The sequence below is a fragment of the Melopsittacus undulatus genome, chromosome Z (assembly GCF_012275295.1).
Source record: "Melopsittacus undulatus isolate bMelUnd1 chromosome Z, bMelUnd1.mat.Z, whole genome shotgun sequence".
In the NCBI taxonomy this organism is placed as follows: Eukaryota; Metazoa; Chordata; class Aves; order Psittaciformes; family Psittaculidae; genus Melopsittacus; species Melopsittacus undulatus.
In genome coordinates this window covers 49,520,072-49,544,354 of record NC_047557.1, presented here as the reverse complement: position 1 = coordinate 49,544,354, position 24,283 = coordinate 49,520,072, and the positions used below count along the sequence as shown (strand labels likewise).

General features: G+C 37.0%; 1 protein-coding gene across 2 annotated transcripts in view; it reads left to right on the top strand.

Annotated features, from left to right (window-relative positions):
- Positions 1-24,283, top strand: part of SLC12A2 (solute carrier family 12 member 2) — a 67,239-nt gene that overhangs the window by 28,443 nt on the left and 14,513 nt on the right. For both annotated transcript variants that reach the window (XM_031054190.2, XM_005154897.4), the window contains exons 7-18: positions 2,294-2,402; positions 2,842-2,969; positions 3,057-3,141; positions 8,221-8,369; positions 13,287-13,394; positions 14,365-14,488; positions 15,878-15,979; positions 17,214-17,369; positions 18,587-18,686; positions 19,598-19,709; positions 22,334-22,474; positions 22,658-22,764. In XM_031054190.2, coding sequence (XP_030910050.1) covers positions 2,294-2,402; positions 2,842-2,969; positions 3,057-3,141; positions 8,221-8,369; positions 13,287-13,394; positions 14,365-14,488; positions 15,878-15,979; positions 17,214-17,369; positions 18,587-18,686; positions 19,598-19,709; positions 22,334-22,474; positions 22,658-22,764 — 1,421 coding nt within the window. The remainder of the gene's footprint in view (positions 1-2,293; positions 2,403-2,841; positions 2,970-3,056; positions 3,142-8,220; positions 8,370-13,286; positions 13,395-14,364; positions 14,489-15,877; positions 15,980-17,213; positions 17,370-18,586; positions 18,687-19,597; positions 19,710-22,333; positions 22,475-22,657; positions 22,765-24,283) is intronic.

Sequence of the window (24,283 nt, the reverse complement as noted above, 5' to 3'; positions counted from 1 at the left end):
GGTGATGAATGTGTAGGAGGAGGAACCCACTTTCCTCATCCTGTGGTTGAAGAGTTGTAGGTCAACTCAGATTATGAAGACAAACACAGATCCTAGGATATCTTAACATAGGGGTTGCCTTATTAGTTTTCTGCTCTGCATCACTAAGCAGTGTAGCTTGCTGTTTTTTTCCTGCACCTGGTGGGCTTTTACGGAGCATTAGCCTATAGTGTGCTCAAAAACAATTGAGAAGAGCCTCACTTAGTTTCCCTTCTCATTTGATTTGGTTCACAATAGTTCCTATTTTTCGCAGTGACAGCCAGCTGAAGGAGCTTTTTCATTTAAGTGCTATTACTTAAAATAAAAAAAGAAAAGGAAGTAAAAGTTAAATCTACTGCAAGGAGAAAAGAACCGACAGAAGCTGAGTTTGGAATGTACTTGTAAATCAAACAGCACACTTATGTAAAAGTTTTTCATATAGTCCTTCGCTGTCTGTAACCTCAGTTTGTAATGGTATTTTTATGCACCTGGCTTCAAACAAGATTGTCGTCCTTGACCATTCAGTTTTTCTTTTGCATTGCTTAGTTGTTATTAACCCTCTGGCTACTATCACTTGAAGACACAAGAAATGTCTTGCTTTTGCTTTGTAGCATGAGCAATTCTATATCTTGCATAGAATACCCTGTTTAATGTTCCTGTATCAAACATGAACTGTAGTACCGTTGCAGTATTATCCTTATTAGGAAATATGTAGCTTTCAAAAATCCTGTGCTCAATGCAAAAACCATTGGCTTGGTTTCTGTGTCATGGAGGAGGGCAGGCAGGAGGGATGCTAAGCAACTGCACCTGTCAAACAAGCACTTCATGTGTGTTAACATACGGCTTAGCATAGCAAAGCAGTACTGCTTCCTTTTTGATTAAAGTATCTATGATGTTCTGCTATGCCTCCCCCATGACTTAAGAGTATACCTTGCAAAAATGGGACAAGGGGAATCTATAATGATGCCTTCAAAGTAGATCTAAAAGATAGACAGGGATTCCAGGGAAGCCTGCTTAAAAAGTGGCTTTTCAGAGTTTGTGATCTCCTGCCACGTAGCTCCTTGTGTTGAAGTCTTAGAAGCCCATTCTTACTCTGAGGCTTTTGAATGTAAAGAAGATATTCAGAAAATGCTCTTAGCTTCAGGGAGAAGATCAGGTTTGTTACTGAGTGAATCCACTTGTGGAAATTACTTTGTGGTGATTTCATGATTAATTCTCTGGGCTTATTGAAGACTAAGCACCCAGCTGCATCCTTTTATACCTCTCACCTATTCTTGGCAAAGGAGAGTTCTAAATATGATGCATTAACTAGTTTCTTCTGGTGGTCTTCTAACTCTGCTCTTGGCTGTCATGCTTTGTTTATCACTATACTATCCTGTTTCCTTCTGAGTTTGTGTGAACTGAAAACTTCATTTTGTATTATCAGCAATGCCACTGTGCTGTTGCATATTAAGTTCTCATCCTAGACCTGAAAAAACAGTCAAACTACAAATAGCTTCTCCTGAGCCACTGGTATATATGCCTTCGTAAGGAAGAAAATATGCAAAAGATAACATGAACAGCTAGAATAGTTAAAGTGGTTGCTCATTTAAATATAAAACCTGAACAACCTCTTCAGTGCCTAGATTTGTCTTTACTCATGCTTTGAGGCATTGGATGGTTTAAAGTACTTCTTGTTCAAAGTATAAGGTTTATAATGGTTTTATTGAACAGTGGCTAAAAATCTAGGTTGTAATGAAAAGTTTTTAAGAAAACTAGAAATTAACTAGCAGTTGTGGTGATCTGCATTTTAATTTCATAAATAAACTAGTCCATTGCATAAAATAGCAAACAAAAGTTGATTGATTCCTGATTTAATAAAATTCTCAGTAAAATAAATATCAGATACTGAGGTATTAGGGTAAGTACTGTAATCATGGTTAATAAGGCAATATTTGTAGGATTTGTGTGCATTTACCTCTTGTGATATCTTCAATGTACTCATCCATTTCTTCTGGAAAGCTGACAGATAAAATAGTTCTTTTAAGTAATTTTTCTTTAAAAGTATAACTTGAGGGTTTGATTGTTAAATTTACAAATGATCCTGTTTCCTTATTAAAAATCCCAGTACACGTTCTCTCCAGCTTGCCTTATTTATCTGTGGGAAAACAAACTGTGAGAAGACTAAGCTGAATTTGGAATCAAATAAATATTTGAATTTTGGAATACAACACTGAAGCTTGGAACTGTGAAAAAGAGCAAGTTCTTCTGTCTGACTGCAATCATTATGTTTCAGGCACAGATAGTCTTACTGGTGATCCTCATACTTGCTATTGGAGACTTTGTCATTGGAACATTTATTCCTTTGGATAGCAAGAAGCCTAAAGGTTTCTTTGGTTATAAAGGTATGTTGGAAGAGTTAGTGTTGAAAACAATATCTTTGCAAAGAGTAGATATGCTGTCATAATTAAATTAAACCTATAAAATAGCTTACAGTCCTATTTAAGTATAGAGGTACTTTTCTTTTTCTTTTTTCCCTGATTCTTCCAAACTTCTGCAGTTTTGTTCCTTAAAGCTATGAGGCCAAAAGTTGGTCCTGTCTACTTAACATTGATTATATTAAATCTGAAAAAGCTGTATGGTATTGTATTTTTTTCTGGTTTTAAAAGCTGTTTAAGTATTGTGTTGACTGATTTGAAATGATGAGCTAGGACCTAAATGTTCTACGCTTAGTTTTAAGAAGATCATACAGCTGTGACTTTCAGCTTTTTCATGGAGCTAATAATGAGGGCTAGTACTGTAAGTTCTCTAGAAATATTGATATACTTAAATCTCTTTCTACAGCTGAAATATTTATGGAGAATTTTGGTCCAGATTTCCGACATGAGGAAACTTTCTTTTCTGTTTTTGCTATTTTCTTCCCTGCTGCAACTGGCATCCTGGCTGGTGCAAATATCTCAGGTGATCTTGCGGTGAGTAGTGAATAAAAAAATGCTGTTCACAAGCGCTGAGTATGCATTTATCTCTGTCATCACTATCCACTGACATTTTTCTTTCAGGATCCTCAGTCAGCCATACCTAAAGGAACGCTGTTGGCCATCTTAATTACTACATTGGTTTACGTAGGAATTGCAGTATCTGTAGGTAAATAGAGAATGTTTTTAACTTTTTCCTTTTACATTCTTTCTGAGGGTGTGTTTTGATGTGGTTTATGTAATTCACTATGTAAAATCATTATGTAATTGACTTTCATGCATGGGAAAGTAATAGCCAGAGGTTTCTGATTTTTATTGTTGGAGGTTCAACATTCAGCTGGTTTTATAATTTCCTAAGATGAGTGATTTTTTTTTTGTTTGTTTGGTTTTGTTTTGGGTTTTTTCCCCTAAGACTAGTGACTGCTTGAAGCAGACTAAAGCCCAAAAGACTTTATATGGATCTTTCCTCATTTGTTACAGTTAATTATGTTAAAAGATTTACAGTTTAGCAGTGGGATAATCTCTGAATTAGAAAAGCCAGTTTTCAGAAAATACTTGCTAAACAAACACTTATAATGGTTTGAAGATGATAATGGCCAGGTAGTCAAAGTGAACTGTGGGATGATAAGCAACTGTTTGGTAAGGATGCAGGAGCAGTAATTCACCAGTAAAAGGAGTGGAGAGAGTAGTGACTTCATCTGGCCAACCCATGTTCAGAAATGTTACAATTTCCTAAAGTTTTATTTTCATGTGGAAAGAGGAGCACTATCATAGACTGACCTGGGTCTTGTATAAACCTCTCTTCCCAGTCTTCCCCACCCCACAGTGGTTTCAAATTCTTTGTAGAATTTGCCTTGGGTTTTGATGCTCCTATATCAGTGTTGCTTCAAAGCATCAGTCGTCAACCAAGTTTTTTCCCACTGATAGGATAATTCTCTTCTAGTAATCCTAAGAACTTCTTAATGTAAGTTGAGGGGAGACCTTAATGCTCTTTACAAGTCCCTGAAAGGAGGTTGTTGTGAGCTGAGTGTTGGCCTCTTCACCCAAGTAACAAGCAATAGGACAAGAGGAAATGACCTTAAGTTGTGCCAGGGTGATTTAGATTGGATATTAGGAAAAATTTCTTCCCCAAATGGCTTGTCAAGCATTGGAACAGGCTCCCCAGGGACGTGGTGGAGTCACTGTCCCTAGAGGTATATAAAAGATGTATAGGTGTGTCCACCGTCTAAACAACTTTTTTTTTAGCTGTGGACTTGCTACTGTTGGGTTTGCCCTTGGCATTGATGATCTTAAAGTCTTTTCCAGCCTAAGTGATTCTCTAAGATAAGATTGTAATAGTATCTCACATATTTCTTGGTTATGATTTGGAAATGTTATTAATGTAATATAGTTTCTGGCAGCAGTAATCAGTTTTCACCTTGCCTTATCTTTAGCTGTGCTGCCTTCTGAATGAAATTCTCGTAAGAGTACCATTGATCTTACTACTAATGTTACATCCTTTCCAAAGATACCAATCTTGCTAGTCTGCCTCTGTTGGCTAACATTGTTACTGTAGCTCTGCCAGATTGTTGATCTGTAGTGATTGTGCTTTATGCAGCATAATGACCTACAGTTATTTCCTAAATAGATTGACCACATAGACCTCTGCTACAAAATTTAAATACTTTAGAACTTGAGCCCACAAGAGAATGAAGTGCTCATTAAAATTCATTTGATCATGTAATACTTTGATCATCTTTCAAACATGAAATACTTAATTTTTTGTACTGCAAAAGAAGCAGCTTGCAAAACCAACTGAACATGAAATTGTTTGATGCGTCAGATATGTTCTGCCTTAGTTGCCTTCTATAACTTACACTTAGAATTCTTGTAGTTAGAAAAGCCCAGTGCTGTTGTAGAAGATTTATGACATGAGTGAAATTTAGGGTTTTTTTTTTTTTTAGCTGTTGGATCAGGGATCAGACAAATACAAATACTTCTATTCCTGTCCCCACACACTATTCCCCACTGTAAATTTCCAAAGTAGCAATAAGCATGTCATTAAAACTTAGAAGAGGCTGGTAAATGTCAGTGAGTAGTCATATCTGAAGGGGAAGATGATGTTCTGAATTTAGCTCAGTATTTGCATGCTCTGTACTAAGTAAGAGGGTTAAACTGAGTAGAGAAGGCTTAGAAAGGGAAAACTGCTAGTCCTACTGCTAGAGCTAGACAGCCTATTTCAAACAATAGCTGTGAGGAAAAAGTTCCATATTTTAGTGCCGTATTTTAGCAAGGGACTAATGCAGATACACAGGTGGCAGGATGAGTACTGCACAACCAACTTCTGTATCAAAATTCTTGGAAGATGTATCTCAAGGAAACACATTTACTGCTTTAAAACCAAGGGAAGCTCTGATTAAAATCCCCCCGAGTCAGCTCCTGAGTAGGGTTGTTCTCTGTACACAGGAAAGTAAAATTAATTAGAGTCTAACTGTATCTGTTTGTAGCACCTGAGAAGTTAAACACTCTCAACTGCAGTCTGAAGGACTAAGTGTTGCATCTCTGGAATCCTTGCTGGTTGTATGGTGTTAGGAGATAACTTTATGGAGGTGGTATGTTCACCTGAGGCTTATAACATGGCAGAACTTGAGGCTTATGACATGGCAAAACTTTACTTTGGCAGGAACACGTTTATAAATGCCTTTCCTGTTTTTACAGTAAAGAAGGCATAAAGATTCTTAAGGAAAATGTTGCCAGAATCTTATAAATAAATAAAATGTTTTACTTAACCCTCATTCATAAAAGTCTGCGACTTTTACTTATATCTGGATATCTTCTGCTGAGAGTGAAGCCTGCCCAGCTGGCTTCTGTTCTGCATTCTCTCATAGCAAGGCTCACATTAAGTTTGTTCATAGTATGATTGTCCCTGTCTATTATACTTTAATTCCATGTATGAAAGACCTGCCAGTGAGTTGGCTCTGACCTCTGAAAAAGGGAATGAGGAGTAGGAGCGCAGTGATAGTGCATTGTAGCTGTCTAATGGGTTGCTCAACTTAATGGGCCTGCCACTGCAATTTACCAACAAAATGTTAATCTACAAATAATTCTCCTAGTAAGTATATTGTCACATATATTATATATTGCTTGAATGCTGGGGCAAATGCTTGTGTAGTAAAAAGAAGAAACTTTCTCATTCAGAGCTTTTACTCTCATTTAAAACAGAACAACAACCAAAAAAATACCCCAGCCTGTCTGCATAGCCACAAGAAAAGCATGACAGGTGATCAATATAGGAAACTCTTACTGAAATGGAACCAATTTGGCCTAATAAGTAACTGAAAAATAAATCCAAGAAGTGGAAGGATTAAGTAGTGTCCACCTAGCAGCTATCACTGTGGACTGTTGTAACACCTCAGAAGCAATCTAAACATGCTGTGTAGTATTTAGAAGTTAATTTTCCTAATATAAAATATAAAAATACATAGATAACAGGGATTGTTAGAGGAGAAACTTAAGCCTGCAGCATATCTGTGTGCTTTTAATTTTGCAAGTAAGTAATCTAGGTCTTCAGCAGTCACGTCATCCTGTTCCCAGGACCTCCTTGTCATTCAAGCTCCGGAAGGACCAAATTAAGGCAATTCTATTGGATACTGCTCTGTAAACTTCTCTCTTCCCCACTCCTTATTTAATTCCTTTTCCTGGTAACATTTGTTGGTATACAAACAATCTGACTACTTCAACTATTATACCATAGAATGTTAATAATATTTAGTCTGCTCTAGTTTGTGTTTTTCTTTCAGACAAAAAACCATGAAGCAGAAGACTTGCGGGCTTTCTGGTACATTCGGGGGGGCAGGGTTTGATACATAAGAGGTTAAATGCTATGCCTTTAGCATTTTCTCGACTAGTAAAATTACAAATAATCATAGATAAATTGAAGACATAAATTCAAGTGATAAAATGAATTGCACAAAAAAGTGGTAGCAATGGGGTTGCCCAGCTTTGCTTTTCACCAAGAAACCAAAATAAAATACTGCACAGGAGGTGGCTTGTTTTAGTGTTGGGAAATGCAAGAGGCTTTCATGGCAAACTGCTTAATTTTTTGAATGTTTGAGCATAACAGTGGAGAAGAAATAACAGCAACACTGTGCATACTTGTCTGTATACAGTTGTGCATATATTACTAAAATGTGTTCCTCTAGGAAAATTGACAAAAAGAGAAACTATAAAATCAAGTGATGTTGAATAATGCTAACTTAAATTAAAGAGCCATGTGGAAACTCATTATTTGGAAATAGTATGTTGAACTAAAATTAATGAATCAGAGAATCATAGAATAGTTAGGGTTGTAAAAGACCTTAAGATCATCTAGTTCCAACCCCCCTGCCATAGGCAGGGACACCTCACACTAAACCATGTCACCCAAGGCTTCGTCCAATCTGGCCTTGACCACCAACAGGGATGGAGCATTCACAACCTCTCTGGGCAACCCATTCCAGCTGCTCCCCACCCTAACAGGAAAGAATTTCTTCCTTATTTCAATTCTAAACCTCCCCTGTTTAAGTTTTAACCCATTACCCCTTGTCCTGTCACTACAGTCCCTAATGAAGAGTCCCTCACCAGCATCCCTATAGCCCCCATTCAGATACTGGTAGGCTGCTATGAGGTCTCCATGCAGCCTCCTCCAGGCTAAACAGCCCCAACTTTCTCAGCCTGTCTTCATACGGGAGGTGCTCCAGTTCCCTGATCATTCTCGTGGCCCTCCTCTGGACTTGTTCCAACAGTTCCATGTCCTTTTTATGTTGAGAACACCAGAACTGCATACAACACTCCAAGTGAGATCTCAGGGGAGCAGAGTAGAGGGGCAGGATCACCTCGTTTGACCTCCTGGTCACACTCCTTTTGATGCAGCCCAGGATACGGTTGGCTTTCTGGGCTGCAACTGCCCACTGAAGCTGGCTCATGTTCATTGTACGGTTAACTTTTGCAAGTCTATTGACATTATTTTTCTCTGTGCTAAAACTTCCCTTTCTCACTAGATTTAGATTTATTCAAGGCAAGAGAGCAATTAGTTTGCTTGTTTATATTTGTTCCTCACAATGAAGATGCGCTTAGTACTGAAATATATTAAAAATGTAAACGCTGTATTTTGATGTTGCTCTGTGAGAATATGTATACATAAAAAGGGAATTGAGCTTGAGACGAGAAGCTTAAGTTCATGTTCGGCCTATTCGAGCTTTTCTTTATTTTGTCACTGTGTTCACTCTAGGTTCCTGTGTTGTGCGGGATGCCACAGGGAATGTTAATGACACCATTGCCACGGAGCTGACGAACTGCACTGCTGCAGCTTGCAAATTAAACTATGATTTCTCATCCTGTCAGCCAGGATGTCAGTATGGGCTGATGAACAATTTCCAGGTATAAAACTTTCTCCTAAATCTGTTTATTGGCTTTTTTGTTTGTTCTTTTTTTGAATTGCATGCTACAGAAAAAAAGGCTAAAAATATAAGATTTATCTGGAATAGTTAAGCAATATGCTCTAGCTAGTATGGAGAATAACAATGTCTGTAAAGAATTTTTGGCATTATACACAGGCCATAGAAATACTTACGTTTCTTCTGAGTAAGCTGCTTAGGTTGGGTGGTGGGACTGTAACTTTTGCTCTAGGTATCTGAATGGTATCATTCAGTGACATGGGTAGATGTACTAGTTTTTCAGAAGTCATGCATAGTATTCATAGGCAGCTTCTCTCAGTATCTTGTTCCTTCATTTTAAGTTTCTTAGAAAATATGCTGACTTTTTAAGAATGTTTTACTTATCTGTCAGTAGTATCCTCTTTAATGGTGAAACTGTTGTTAGTTTTCATAAAACCAGGTGTTACTGAATTAAAAAAATCCTCTAGAAGTCATGGGGTAATTCATAGTCTGCAACTTATACTTCACAGGTAATTAGGTGTCCATGAGGTACTGGTCAGAGTTTGAAAGAAACTGCTAAGGAGAATATACTACTTGCTGATTGTTGCTAATTGATTTAAACTTCCTTTGCTGTAAATTTTTCCAGTATGTGCACAAAAATTTGGCTAGAGACTAAGATGAAATCCACTAATGAGAGAGGTGTCTGGCTCATGGGTTTTGGTTAGAATTATGTGGTACATCTGCTCCTTACATGTGGTACATGTACTCGTATCCTGCAAAGCTGGGTGGAAAACCTGTTTGGTACATGCTGAAATAATGTTGCAGTGCAGACCATTCTATTAGATTAAAATTAGAGTACACTTTGCTTTATTCTGGTTTAGAAAAAGTCTATATTTAGAAACCATTTCAGAATTGTTGTTGTGGGAATAATTCTGCACAATCAAATGACTTCCCTCATTTGTTTAAGCTCAGAAGCCCCCAGTATGTTGTCAAATGTACAGCTGACAGCAGCGTGGAACTGATTTTCTTTGTATCTTTAAGTAATAAATATCATAAATTTTGCTTGTACTTCTAATAAGTTAGATATTAATGTTCTAGTTTCTTAACATTTGATCTAAAGAATACTTCTGTATCCCAAATTAGTCTTGGTTCTCTCTGTGGACAAACTAGTGGGTTCTGAATTGGAAAAGTCATTTCCAAGGTCATGCGCTGCACAGATAATGTACTGCTCCTTGTGACCCTTTTTCTAGGGGAGGTTTGAAAACTTCATTATGGAGACTACACAGGATCTCTGGACAGCCAGCTGCAGCACTTAGCCACCTTATGTGCGGAATTTTATTTTTCTAGTTCCCAGCCGGACTTTTCCTTGCTGCTTGTTTTCTTCCTTATCCTAACCCCTTTTGCTGTGTATCTTTGACAAGAGTCTGAGATTCTGTTTTCTCAGATGTTAGGAAGGAAATTGTTCGCATGAGAAGCTACGTATATGTAAACTGTTGTCCATTTTCTGACTGAACTGCCCTCAGCTTAGTAGCTCTGCATGAGAGCTGTAAGAAGATGCTGTTTGCTTTTGGGTTTTGGTTTTTTTACATGCGGGTCACAGGGAGAATGCTCCAAACTTCTGTTCCTCTCCAGCTCATACAAATGTAAATTCTTTCTGTAGGTTAAGTAACTGACAACAAATACTTCACAAACCATCCATAAAGTGAGTGAAGATGGTTGTATTTTTACAGTTTGTAAGCATGTAGGTTCTGAGGTTGAAAGCATCAGCTTACTTTTATGCACAGCCTGATGATTTTATCAATGCAGTGCACTTCCTGCTGCATTCAGTTCTTTTGGCAAGGAATTAATTTGAAATTAGTGCTTAGGCAGTTTGTGTTTTGAATGAGTTTGGGCAGCAAATGGATGACTTGTCATATGATTTACCCCTGGAAAGCTTAGTTGATGCTAAGAAATGTAAATTGAGAACAGTTGGTGAAACAGGCTTAGTCAGACTGTCATAGAAAGACCATCTCTAGTTTCTGTTGTAGTCATTGCAAATTAATGAAGTCCTCACAGGCTTCAGACATTTCTCTGCTCAGTGTCAGTGATATTTCTGTGCCCAGGCTGTCATCTGATAAAAGAGTAACTTCAGAAACTTGTTTTGGCCTCTGTAGTCTCAGCCTTGGAACTGCCTCAGATTAAGGTACGGCTTTGGGCAATCTCAATGCAGGATTTGGACAACTTTGGATGAAAGTTGAAAGTACATGAAATTCCAGTTCAGGAGCAATGTAAAAGTTCTCCAAAAACATTCTTTCTGTGAAGGAAGGCAGCTGTGAAACATTTGAAAAAGTTAGGGAGAGGGGGAGTTTAGCAATGCTTTATCCATACTGATTATAAAGATACAACTTTAAAGAAGTTGCTGCTTGTTTTCATATGTTGTTTTTTTCTGTTCCACAATGGCTGGACCAAATAACAAAAACTGTAGTAAAAATATTTTATTATCCCAAATGTTACAAATTTAGGGAACTGTCTGAAGAGCAAATGGCAGACAAACATAATGAGTCCCTTATCAGTAGTAGCTGTGACTATCTCATATGTATCTCACTCATAGCAGTATCTGTCTTGACATGCGAGTGGTTACGGGGCAGTTTTTACAAGATACCTGTCCTTCCATTTCTATGTTCTTTCAAGGATGAAAACCTCAGTGCTGTAGCTAACAGCATATGTGGGCTCCTTGTTTTTTGTGGTTAAGAGGTTGAGGTTATGGGTGTGTATGCTGGGGGAGAGGGGAGGGTTTCTGCTGGAATTGGTTTCCCTTTTGTTGTCTTAGCTTAAATGAAGCTTCCTAATGTCTCTTACAGTATAGCTTTTAAAATGGGCAAACATCTGCTTACATCTTATTTGGATTTCTCTCCAATTTATAAAATGGATGTAGTACTTAAAAGTAGTGTAAATAAATGGAAGTAATGAAGAAAATGTATAAAGAGGGTAACATCTGAGTAGATTGTTAGAACTAAATCGCAAGAAACTGATGCAAATGTAGCAAAGTGAAAGAATCAAAGTAACCATATTTTAAATTGGGTGGGAAGAAAAGCGATGGTGACTTGCACACGGATTCTGTCCATACAAAGTTCTTCCAGGGAAGATGGATTGAGCCATCCTTGCAGAGAAGAAAATTTTCACACTGCTTCTACAAAGGTTATTTTGTGCTGGTTTATGATGTTGCTAGAGAAAAAGTTTTTTTTTTTAAATGTTTCAGCACAGCCTTTAAACTCTGAACTTCTCTTTTAGAAATACAGTGTAAGGTTATTACAAACTGGCATTTACAACTAACTTTCTATTGATCATGCAACTAACTTTTTTTGCTGATCATTAACTTAAACCTGGTGTCATCAGTTTTATTCATCTGTGAACAAATGCCTCTTCTAACTTCTTTTTTTGTTATTGGCTGCAGATATGCTTCAGGAAATTCTCCCCATTTATTATGGTTCTATGACAGCTACTTCACTCATATCTTATGCACCTGCAATTATTTAATCCCTCTTTTTAGGCAACACATGCCTTGAACTACCAAGGAAACCTGAGGTTGGACAAAGCCTTGCGTGATATGGTTTAGTGTGAGGTGTCCCTGCCCATGGCAGGGGGGTTGGAACTAGATGATCTTAAGGTCCTTTCCAACCCTAACGATTCTATGATTCTATGTAATTTAGAGGTTCAGTTGGCTGAGAAACCCAGCAGTCTTTGTCAGTCTGTTTTGAAGAAAAACACTGAATTTTGTTGTTAGCTTAGCCCTAGGAGTACGAATAAAACTTCTTCAGTCACCCATGTATTGTTTCTGAGGGTGTGTTCTACCTATATAAGATTGCTGTAGACAGCTAGATTTTACATCTTCAGGTGACAGTAACTTAACAGTAGCATGCAGGTTCTGCATGATCATTCTTGCCTTCCTTCAGTCCTTTTCCTGATACTGTAGGGTGAGGTTGAGAGGATGAAAGAGGCAAGTAACTAGTCAGTGCAAATGATACAGAACCTCATTCTGACACATTGTGCTCTAAAGGTACCATGCTGGGTTTGATCCATTAACAAAAACCATGAGCTTTTTCAAGATAAATCCTTTAATGCTGGCTATCTTCAAGCAGCTTAGATTTTTCTTTCATAAAGAAAATAACTATTAAACCATGATTGTATTTTAGATACGTAGTTCTGTATCTTCACTTGAAATAGGCAAAACTGGATGCAGCTAGGGTATGGAAGAAATCAGTAGCATGGTAGAAGATGGTCTTCAGGCTATATGGCAACTAGACAGAAGCTGCTCTTCTTCTAAGCTGGGACATTTTTTAGTCTTAACATTGTTCTTTTATGTTTAGCTTACTGAGCATCTCTACGAAGAATTGTATATTGTATTTCACTTACTGGCATTACAAAGGTGCCATAGCATGTGAAGTGGGGAGACAGGAAATAAGTTTTCCCGTCTTTTTGGTTTTGAATGAGAAGCAAGTCTAACTTAGAGTGATGGGGATGTTAAGAAAGACAATCACCATTCCCCAAATTCAGTTGTTTTGTCAATTGGGCTTTCTGAGACCATGCTCTGTAGTGGTAGGCTAGTCAGAATATGTAATAAAATTCAGTGTATTTTTCTTCCATGACTTATTTTTAATCCTTTTATGAGCCCATGGGAGACTTAAGACATTGATTGTTCTGACCTAAGAGTTACATGGTTGCATTGTACTTTGTGTAAAAAAGCCACCTTCTCTTGTTCTGAAATTGCGATCTATTTATATATGTTGATTTGTCTATAGGTCATTTGTTGTTAAGAATGCATGATAATCAAATAGCTTTTAAGTGAAGAGTGTGTAGTATTCTGTTTGTGTAGTTGATGTTCTCATCCATACGTACGGTATATTTTTTTATATTATTAAAAAAATCATTATGTTGCTTTCAGGTAATGAGCATGGTGTCAGGATTTGCACCACTGATTTCTGCAGGTATTTTTTCAGCCACCCTGTCCTCTGCATTAGCATCTCTTGTGAGTGCACCCAAGATCTTCCAGGTAAGGATGGAAGCAAAACCATCAATCTTTAAAGAATAACTACAGTCAACTTTTAAATCAGAATTTTTGGAAGGGGACTCTGGCAAACTGCTGTCGTGGCTCATACCAGTTGACAGCAGCACACTGATCTGATATTTACCTCTTGCTCAGAACAGGAAAATAGTGTTTAACTGTTAATAAATGTTAGCTAGCCCAGAATTTGTTCCAGATCTGATATGTTTCTGATTAATTCAGAGATTAGTTAGAATGTAACACCAATCTACAGACCTCTTTATGATGTTTTTTTATTGTGACAGTTGAGCACATACAAAGAGAACAGACTAGTTGCTTTCTCAGAGTTATCACAGAAGGAGGCAGCATAAAATACAACCTGTAGCTGTGGAATCTCAATCCTTAGGGATTGGATTAGGACAATAATTGTGTACCAGTTCTCATGTAAATAATTTACATTGATTACCTTGTGTCCCTGAATATATTTTGCTTTTATTTCTGTTTAACCATTTAATCTTATTCTTTTGTCTTAAAAATTCTCTTTAATAGGGTACAGCTATAGTGTCCTGTAATGATCTTATTTCCCAGCAGTTCAGTAGGGAGTCAAACATAGAAGAGATTTTGTTGCAGAATAGAAGTACAAGTGTTGATGCAGAGAACTAGTGTATGTATGGGGCAAGCTTTTCACTTTTTAAGAAAGCATTGTCTCTAAAGAAGGATTCTTTGTGACTGTAAGACACCAGTTACGTAAAATAAGCAGTTACTTACAGAAGAACAAAATTTGTTGTTCCAGATAGAAACTACTGAAGGATAGAATACTGGAAACAAAAGGTGTCAAGATGCAAGACAGTTGAGAATAGAATTAGTACATCGTGGTAAAAAACCTTTCAGGAAGATAATATGCAGTGGAAGATAGCATTAGTAAGTATACAATTTGAACAAAATGCATTCTGACTCTTGGAATTTTATTTTTTCTTAGGCTTTGTGCAAGGACAACATTTATCCAGGATTTCAGATGTTTGCTAAAGGCTATGGGAAGAACAATGAACCACTGAGAGGATATCTTCTAACATTTTTAATTGCTCTTGGATTCATACTAATTGGTTAGTTTGAAATTACGATAAATCTCAATATCCTTTTGTCCTTTATGAGGCATTCAATTTCATATCATTACTTGCTAACAGTGTCCTGAGGTCTAATGCACAGCTTGATTTTAAGCCAGCATCCAAAAATCTTTTTATTTTGAGAGTTACTTTTCTCCTCTCTTCTAGCTATAACTGTCTAGAACTGCAATAGATAACGAATTGAACTGTAGGAATCTGTACTCCTCTTGATAATGGCAGGTATCTCTCTCTGGATACTGTCAATAAAAATACATCTTTTGCTTGAGGTAGAGAGATGTTACATCTTGTAAATATGATAGCTTATTTCATATTTTTAATAATTACAGCTGGCTCAGTAAATGGCAAACTTGCATGAACAGTACTTTTTAAAGTGTATTTTTCTGTTAAGTTACAAATAGTAGAGATGAGTGCTGATGCCACTATGCTAAAGGTAAAGATAGTTTAGGTAGAATTACATGCGCTCTATCTAGATGACAAACTAATTGTGCTGTGTCCATCCATGAGTCCTGTACCAGTGCTTTTAAACTTTTTTTCTCAGTTTGCTCTTTGATCCTTCCCCCCCAAGTCTTCTTAAGGCACAGGTATACACATGATGTCCCTATGCAGCATGCTGCTTGGAAACTTGCTTACAACAAGTAGAAACTTGCAGACTAACATGGCACATTCTGCATTTTGGTCTCTTTTTGGGCATGAAAGTACACACATTTTCTACCATGCTCCTCAAGGAAAGGAGAGCATCAGGTTTTTCCAGCTCTCACAATAAAGAGGGTGTACTCATCACTATTGGAGTGGTAGTTGACTGTAACAATGCACTATATTAGTACCACTGATGAAACTTTTCATTTAGAATGCAGGTAGAATAATATGTTTGTTCCATTGCTCACGCTAACTTCATTTGCTACTACCATTCACTATAGTTGATAGTCTCTTAAACTTATTAGTGTCTCATTCTTTGCTGTTTGAAAATTGAGCTAGAAATGTACTGTATGTGTATTAATGCTCTGTCTACTGTTTCTGACATTCTTCAGAACCTCATATATTAGTGCACTAATACATGATAAAGCTATGGTGGGGAAAGAAATCCTCTCAATTAATTATTTTGAGGAATTATGTAGTGCTTTTAAGTGGCAGTCCTGAAACACTTAATAGTGTGGAAAAATGTTTATTTTTGAAATGGAAAGTTACATTTGCTGTTAGAAGATAACATAGCTAATAAGAGACGATTAACATAATAGCTCTAACTGAAAAGAAGAATGAACTGCTGCTTCTTAGAGTACATCAGAAAACATGTTTGTTGTAGCAGATTTTTTTACTCTGGAATCTACATGGTATTTTTCATAACAGCCTGCTTTGTTTTTGGTTTTACAGCTGAACTGAATGTGATTGCTCCAATTATTTCTAACTTCTTCTTGGCCTCGTATGCCTTGATTAACTTCTCTGTATTCCATGCTTCTCTTGCAAAATCTCCAGGTAGGAACTACATTTTGGGGGTGAGGGTTTAGCCTGAAATTTCCTTAAGCATAAATACACTATAAAAGGTGTTACTGTAAATGACTGTTTAGTTTAATGTAGTTATTAAGTATCTATTTGATTCTCATGATGCATCTGTATGATAAGCTAAATACTGTGTGTACCTGGGTCTTCTGAAATTTTGAAGACTGAGTGATACAGTACAGTTTGGGAGCTACTAATTTTTGTTACTTTTGCTCAGGGAACACAAGATAATTCAAAAACTCTTAAAGAAAGGTTTTTAGTTAAATATGTGTGTGGTGTTAAAGAGTTATCCTTAAGTCGTCTTTGGATGTCTTGTTAATGTTTCTTCTTCCAGTCCGTAAGAAACTGGAATTGCAGGTGGTATTGCCACATTTTTATAGTCTTTGGTGTGGGAGGCTAGTTAGCAAACAGGAGTAAGCCAAAACCCAGTACCCAGTACCATCTGCAGAACAGATGTGTATCATGCCCAGCCCACTATGCATTTGTACTGAAATAGTGCCCTTAAAAGCTTCTTAAGTTGCTGAACAGGTAGATACAATTATTTTTCAAGAACATGTGCATAGTCTGTTTACACAACAGTTTTATGTGTAATATACTTGTTAATCTTGGGTGTGTGAGTGGGGGGTGTGCATGTGTGTTCTCCTGAGTTTGGATAAACTTGTGACAAATAAGGGTGTAAAACAGTGACAGTCCAGTATTTTGACATATTCAAGTTGTACTTGGATATATCTGTCCTTTGGCTTTTCATGTGTGAATATTTCTAAACATGTGAAAATAGTAAAAATACACCACTAGAAACAGTAGTATGTGAGAGAGCAAGTCCATAAGCTAATAATTCATGTTATGCTACCCTTGACAGCAGAAATCGTCAGGCAAGCTATTGTCAAAGGTTCCTGTAGCTGTATTTGATAGATACAATGACATAAACATCTTCAAACTTTCCATTTGAGATAAACTTTTAGAGGACAAAATTAGGAACATTGACATATCTATGTAAGAAAGATATGAATTCATTCTGTAAGTGTTGGAAAATTGAAAGCATAAATGTGCCAAAGTCTGTATTTTGTACATCACTGTCAGACATTCATATGAAATGCGATACAGAACACTTGGGAAGTAAAAGAGGAATCACTTCCCTTCTCTTTGAGTGATGATTAAATTAATTTCGGCCTTCGTTTCTCTTCTATCCCTCAATTTATATTTTGCCTAGGTTGGCGCCCTGCGTTCAAGTACTACAATATGTGGATTTCGCTTCTTGGAGCTATTCTGTGCTGCATTGTGATGTTTGTTATTAATTGGTGGGCAGCACTTCTAACGTATGTCATAGTCCTTGGACTCTACATTTATGTCACATACAAGAAACCAGGTATATGAGCTTCTTTTGGTTGTGATGGTGGAAAGAGAGGTGTAGAAGAAAGGAGGGGGAAAAAAAAAGGTCTTTAGTGGGGCAGAGAGAAGGGAGAACTGGAAAACTTCCGTTTGGCTAATTAATTCAAACTTCTGTTTCAGGCTTTTTAGTTGTAATGAAACATAATTATGCCTGTATAGTCACTGTTGTTGTTCCCCCTGCTTCAAGTTATCAAGATGCATAAACTCAGACATAAACATTTGAATGAAAATTGGAGGAAAAGGTACACATGGAAAGAGCTTGGGTTGCAGCAACAAAGGCACTAGGAAAGCATGTTATGTTTTGTAAGGAAATGAAAGAGAATGCTTTTATCAATCCAGACTGAAAATGGATTTGAGAGGTGGTGGGTTTTTGTTTTTTATTTTCAGTAAACTGTTCCTATAACTGTGAACAACAAATCATATTACACTTTCTTTCCTCTTCTAATAACACTGTATTATCATAAGTGCAAGATGGAGCAGAATGGAACCAGAAAATGTTCCTGAGGTTGAAAATAAGGAAAGCCCTACATCATGGGCTATTAAGATAACCAAGTACTTGGATGACAAATTCATTGTAGCTATCAAAGATGTATATGGGAACAAACAGAAAGGATGCTGGGATCTTTCCTTTCCTTGTAAAATTAGTCTTACAGAACTGTTTAATCACTGAAAGTATGTGACTTTGTTTAGGTGGTGTTTTGCAATTACGTTTTCCTTTGATGCAATATAAAATAACTGGGCACGTCATTTTTTCCCTGAAGTGAGGGTTTTTTGTTGTTGTTTGGTTTTGTTGTGAGGTTTCTTTTTTGGGGGGTGGGCTTTTTGTTTTGTTTGTTTGTTTATTTATTTTTCTGGGGCGTTGAGGTTTTTTTGGGAGTTTGTTTCTTTGTGGGGTTTTTTACTCTGAAGTTGACACAGTCTTTGAAATACTGAGGGAGGGAAACCTCATTACTTCCTTCCTACCTATATTTGTAAAATAGCAAACTCTAACTTGTTTGCTAAAACTTCTACAGAAATGTTATCTTTAATAGAATTTTCTACTTAGCTGTAGGGTTTGTTGACTAATATTGTGTAAAATGTACCACGATAGAGCTTAATTATTCTGCGGTTTTAGTTGGTATTTGACAGATTTTGTGATCGTACAGTTTTACAATGAACAGTTTTAAGTTATTGGAACTTCAAATCTTCCATCAGATGTGAACTGGGGATCCTCAACCCAAGCTTTGACTTACCTGAATGCACTGCAGCATTCTATTCGTCTCTCAGGAGTGGAAGATCATGTGAAAAACTTTAGGTAACACCTAATATTAGAGACATATGAAATGTATCCAGTGGGGTACTGTCACAGTGTTTGCTGTCATGGCTTCCATTGTATGCCTCTTCATCTCCTGTGGGTTATAACAGCTTTAAGTTTCATCACCATAGACATCTGCTGGACATACTTACATTAGTACTTTATTTCTGATTAAGAATGCCCGTCAGAAGCAAGTCTATGTGTGATGCATTCTTATTGTTAAGATGCCTCATGCTTCATATCATGAACCATGAACCACATTCTTCTTTGATGAATTGTGAGATATGCTCCAAACTGCTAATGAGCATACAGTCTACATGCTTGGTATAAAATCAGTCTAACAAAATTCCCAAAATGTGTACGCTGTGTATATTGCCCTCAACACCAGCTATTTCACGTTAGACATATTCTCTCATGGCACTCCAGTAGGCTTAAACAGGCTATGCAAGTGGTTTTCACACAACTGGAGAACTGATTTGTTGTCTTGCCAGCTTGGGTACTCAGGAAGGTCTTATTGAAGGAGGCAGTTTTCAATCCTATAGTATTTACACCACTTTTCTTAAGCTATTATAAAAGATGCTTCCAAAAAAAATAACAAAAAATATTGACTTAAATTAATTCCTCCAATTAAATGGAATCATAGGCTGAATGTGACCTTACCATGTGGTCTTGTCCAGTCCCTGACTGGATACACCATAGATCTAGCTGGAAAGTTAGATCCAACTTTAATCAATCTTTACTTAATTTAATACAGTATTGTAAAAGCAGATGAGGTTGCTGCCTCTCCAGTGACAGTTATGTTCATATGGTCTATATTTAGAAGAAACTTCATTCTGTTAATACAAAAACCCACAACTCCAGATGAAATGAATTGCAACATTTTATTTTTCCTTCTCTATTCACAATTCTAGACCTCAGTGCTTAATTATGACAGGTGCTCCAAGTGCACGTCCGGCTTTGCTTCACCTTGTCCATGCTTTCACCAAGAACGTGGGTTTGATGATCTGTGGCCATGTACATATGGTAAGTCTGTTCTGTCTGTACTTTAAAGTTACTTATGTTTTTGTGTGGTGGGTTTTTTTTTCTTTCTTTTTTTTTTTTAACCTGTTTGTGATTCTTGTTTGTGTGGGGTTTTTTGGAGATTTTTTTGTTTGGTTGGTTGGTTTTTTTAGAAGAAAGTGTCTTAAATACGGAGAAGTTCAAAACCAGGATACCCTGGTAGAATCCACTCATGTATGGGTTATCACTATTCCAGCTAGGTGTACCACAGGGGAGACTGCAAAATTAGTACCTTTGGTCATTTGATGCCTAATTGCTTAAGAAGCTTTGTAGGAGTAAAGTGAATGTTAGATTACAGCCTGAGTCTCTTTCTGTCCTTGTGTAATACAGTCTCATGTTCTCTCTCATTCTTTGAACAGAGCAGTTGGTCAAAATGATGTGCAGTATACAGCTAGATTTCCTCTCAGTGTTACCATTTCAAGGAAATTTATAATCTCTGTAGATTTCTTAAAAATCTAGGGCTAAAATAAACTTAATTGAGCAGGATATTCAGCTGGCTCAGCTAACAGATTAGCTCTCAACATTTCATGTAGATTTTTATTCCTTCAGTACCAGATTCATTTCATTGGTAGGTGAAACAGTAATGCCAACAGGTATTTCTTTTCCTGTTACCCTTCTGCCCAGCCTCTAGTATTTAACTGACTTTCCCTGTTCTTTGTCAGGATATGAGGTGCAGGCTTTGGGGGTTTAGGTTTGTGAGGGCTGTTGTGCAAGGACATAATTTTAGCAGTTCTTACTACTTAAAAAAAGAGTTACCTTCTACAGCAGCCTGTAGAGGTTTTGGGGTGGGAAGAAGGAAGCAAGCTTCAAGTAAATGCTCTTTAGTGTTGCGTTTGTCATGAGCTGTCTGAACCATGATGCAAGGTGGCTGTCATAACATGATATATACCAAATTTTCAGTTAGTTACAGAAAGGCTGATGGACTTCTGATAAATTTTGGTAAATACACTAGCATATTTGGAATGTGTAGTTTAGCTTTATATCTTAAGACCTAACTTCTGTCACATCACTAAGAACATGTAAGCAAGTGTAACTTTAAATGCAAAGATTGGTTACTCTTAACTACATCTAAATTTAACCACACTTGTTAAATTTGACTTGCTTATGATCTTATGAACAGGTAAGACCAAATCAAGTTAATGGAATATGCAGAACCTACATCTTGTGAGGGAAATACGGGCCAGTTTTGTCTTCAGAAAAATCAATTTTTTTAATTCCTTACTATACAAACTTAAAATTTCAGTGAGTGTGAAGGCCAGAAACTTAGTAATACTAGACAGGTAAGCTACCATAGATGGAATTACTGGCTTTCAAAAGAATAAGGTAGCATCACCCTTCTTGTAGGGAAGAAGATTTTCTTGGAGGATATGCTATCTCTGTTTAAAATTGCTTTCCTACACAAAAGGTGACACTATCTCATTCTTCACTAACTCTAACCATTTGGTCCACATCCCTCTTGTGTTGGGTATACCAGAACTACTGTATGCAGTATTCCAGGTGGGGTCTCATGAGAGCCAAGCAGAGGGGAGAATCACCTCCCCTTGACCTGCTGCCCATACTTCTTTGGATGCAGCCCAGCATATGGTTGGCTTTCTGGACTGTAAGCACACACTGCTGGGTCACGTTGAGCTTCTCATCTACCAGTGCCCCAAAGTCTTTCTCCTCAGGGCTGCTGACCATTTGGTCAAAGTATATCCTCTTGTAAACTGTATCTTACTGCAAAAACTGGGCTACTCCGTTCTTGATTATACCTCATTCTGGGTTTTGTTGTATAGGAGGAGCACAATGATTCATCCTGATGGAAGTAATAAAAAGAAAGTACTTAACGAGCAGATAACTTTGCAACATAAAACTGCAGAAGTGACACTACTGTGACAAAGGCATTCTGATTAGGATTATTTACACACAGAGGCAAGCTTGTACACCTTAAAAAAAAATCCCATAAAGCTTAATATTAAATCATCCTATATCTATGTATATTTCATTACAAAGCCCTTTGTTTTTAAAACTCTGCTATGCTGTGGAGGACTGTCCTGGTTTCCACTGGGATAAAGTTAATTTTCTTCTAGTAGCTGGTACAATGCTGTGTTTCAGCTTTAGTCAGAGAACAATGCTGATAAAACACCACTGTTTTAGTTGCTGCTGAGCAGTGCTTACCCTGATCAGGGATTTTTCAGCCTCTTATCTCAGCCTGTGGGGTTTACATTCTTTCAGTTCTCCTCCCCATCCTGCCTGAGGAGGGTAGGAAGAAGGAGGAGGGTGAGTGAACAACAGGCTTGTGCCACCTGCTAAGGAAGTGGGCTGTGTCCTGCAGGAACAAGATTGGGCAAGTTTCAGCAACCCTCCTCCTAAAAATGAGAATCTGGTTCACTCTGCTGCTGCTAATGCCTAATATTTTTTTTGTTTGGGATTTTGTTTTTTGTTGGTTTGTGGTTGGTTTGGTATTTTTTTCGTTGTTGTTGGGGTTTTTTGATAGTGTGGAAACATGTTCTGAGTTTCTTCAAGCTTGAATTGGATTCCTGTGGGGTGGGGCTTTATTACTACTTGTAATTCTTGTTCTCTCTCATTTTTATTTCCTTATTTCAAAGGGTCCTCGGAGGCAAGCCATGAAAGAACTGTCAACTGATTTGGCTAAATATCAGCGATGGCTGATTAAAAACAAGATGAAGGCTTTCTATGCTCCAGTGCATGCAGAGGACTTGCGGGATGGAGGACAGTACTTAATGCAGGTACACCTCTCCTTCAGTTTTTAATTTTATTTTATTTTTTAAATGGAAGTGATGAACATCAAAATTTGTTTTTATACTTGGAAGTATTTTCATTTTTCATAGTTACATAATAAATACATGTTGTATAATAAAAACTCTTTTTTCTGTTTAAGAAAATAATAGAACCTCTATTTGTATTCTTAGGCTGCTGGCCTGGGTAGGATGAGACCTAACACCCTTGTTGTTGGATTTAAGAAAAACTGGAGACAAAGTGACATGAGAGATGTTGAAACCTACATCAATTTATTCCAGTAAGTGGAGAATGTGGAGCTGTAGCTCTTATGCTTCATTTCAGTACATTCAGTAATGAGGTGATCTCAGTTGCGTGAAGTCTCATGTAGACTTAGATTTTCCATATTGCTGGTCTAGCAGTCTTCAATACCTTGTTTTCTTCTGATATGGAAATTAGTAAGTTTTTATAGTCCAAAAAGATTCTATTTCTATATAATAACTCCTTCTGTGTCTAGAAACTGTTGCAGCAGTGGTCTGAGGTTTAAGAGCCTGCGGAGATGAACTTATTAGTATCTTATGTGCCAGTCTTTGAAGCATGTTTTCTACTTAAAGCAGGGTTTTTCCTACACTACTTCTGTACAAATTAAGTGTAGTGAAGAATAAATCAGTTATTATGCTGAAGCTCTTATCTTTATTAAACCTTGCTGTCACCTACAAGAAATATTCTACATACAAGATACACAGCATTGACTCACAAAATCATACAGTAGCCAAAAGGGAGATGGGGAAGGAAATCTAGTGTAATTTGACAGTACGGAAAGGCAGACCAGTTCTGGCTGAAAAATTTCTTCAAGAATAATTTGTACTACAAACACTTAAGAAAACCAAAGCTTGCTTCTTGTACTTATACAGTTTTTTTGTTTTCCTTAAATGCTGCTTAACCCTCTTCATTTGTGTTTTAAAATTTTCATTTGCTGTGCATTTAGAAGAAACAGAATGGAGGGATTATGGGGAGAGATTAGAAAAGAAAAGCAAATAATTCCTTAAATTCATTAAGAGAAAAGAATCATACCAGTTCCTTGAGAGAAGCCAGAGCATCAAATGCAGTGAAAAATAAGGAAACATGTTGGTTAGTTCTTGGTTTTTCTTTTTTTCTTATTTTATTTTGGATTGGCTTGTGCTGGAAGATGTGTCAAGGCCAGCAAGTCATGTGGGTCTCCACATCCCAAAAGAGAAACCTCAGGAGGTAATAACTGTAGGTCAAGCATGTTTCTGAAGAATCTCTGGAAAATTGAAAGTTTCTAAAGCACACAATAGACATCTAAACACATCTAATCTGTACAGATTTAACAAATTAAATAATTAATTTAAAATGTTCACTAATGGACAAAGCATTTTCTTATTAAATCAACCTCAATTTTTCTTGCGTAATAGAATATATTGACACTGAATGTTCCTAATCAAGTCTTACTGCTTCTAAAGAGAAGTGTTGAATGAGTGAAATCTTGAGAAATTTCTGTCTGTGGAAATGACATGGGAGGAAGTTCTCTGATTTATTGTTTGTAATAAGGTATTTGTATTTAAAGGACTGATGATTGATAACTTGCAGACTGTATGATATGGTTAAGTTCATGTTTTTCTGTTGTGTTTCTTGAGGGGTTTTTTGTTCTTCATTTTACTCTGTTTTCACTCAGTGATTTATTCAGGCTTTTTGCTTGTTTATAAGGTAATGATGTTTTCCTTTTTTTTTTTTTAAAGGGGAAAGTTCCCTTCCCATCAGATATAATGGGAACAGGCATGTTACAGATAATTTCATTC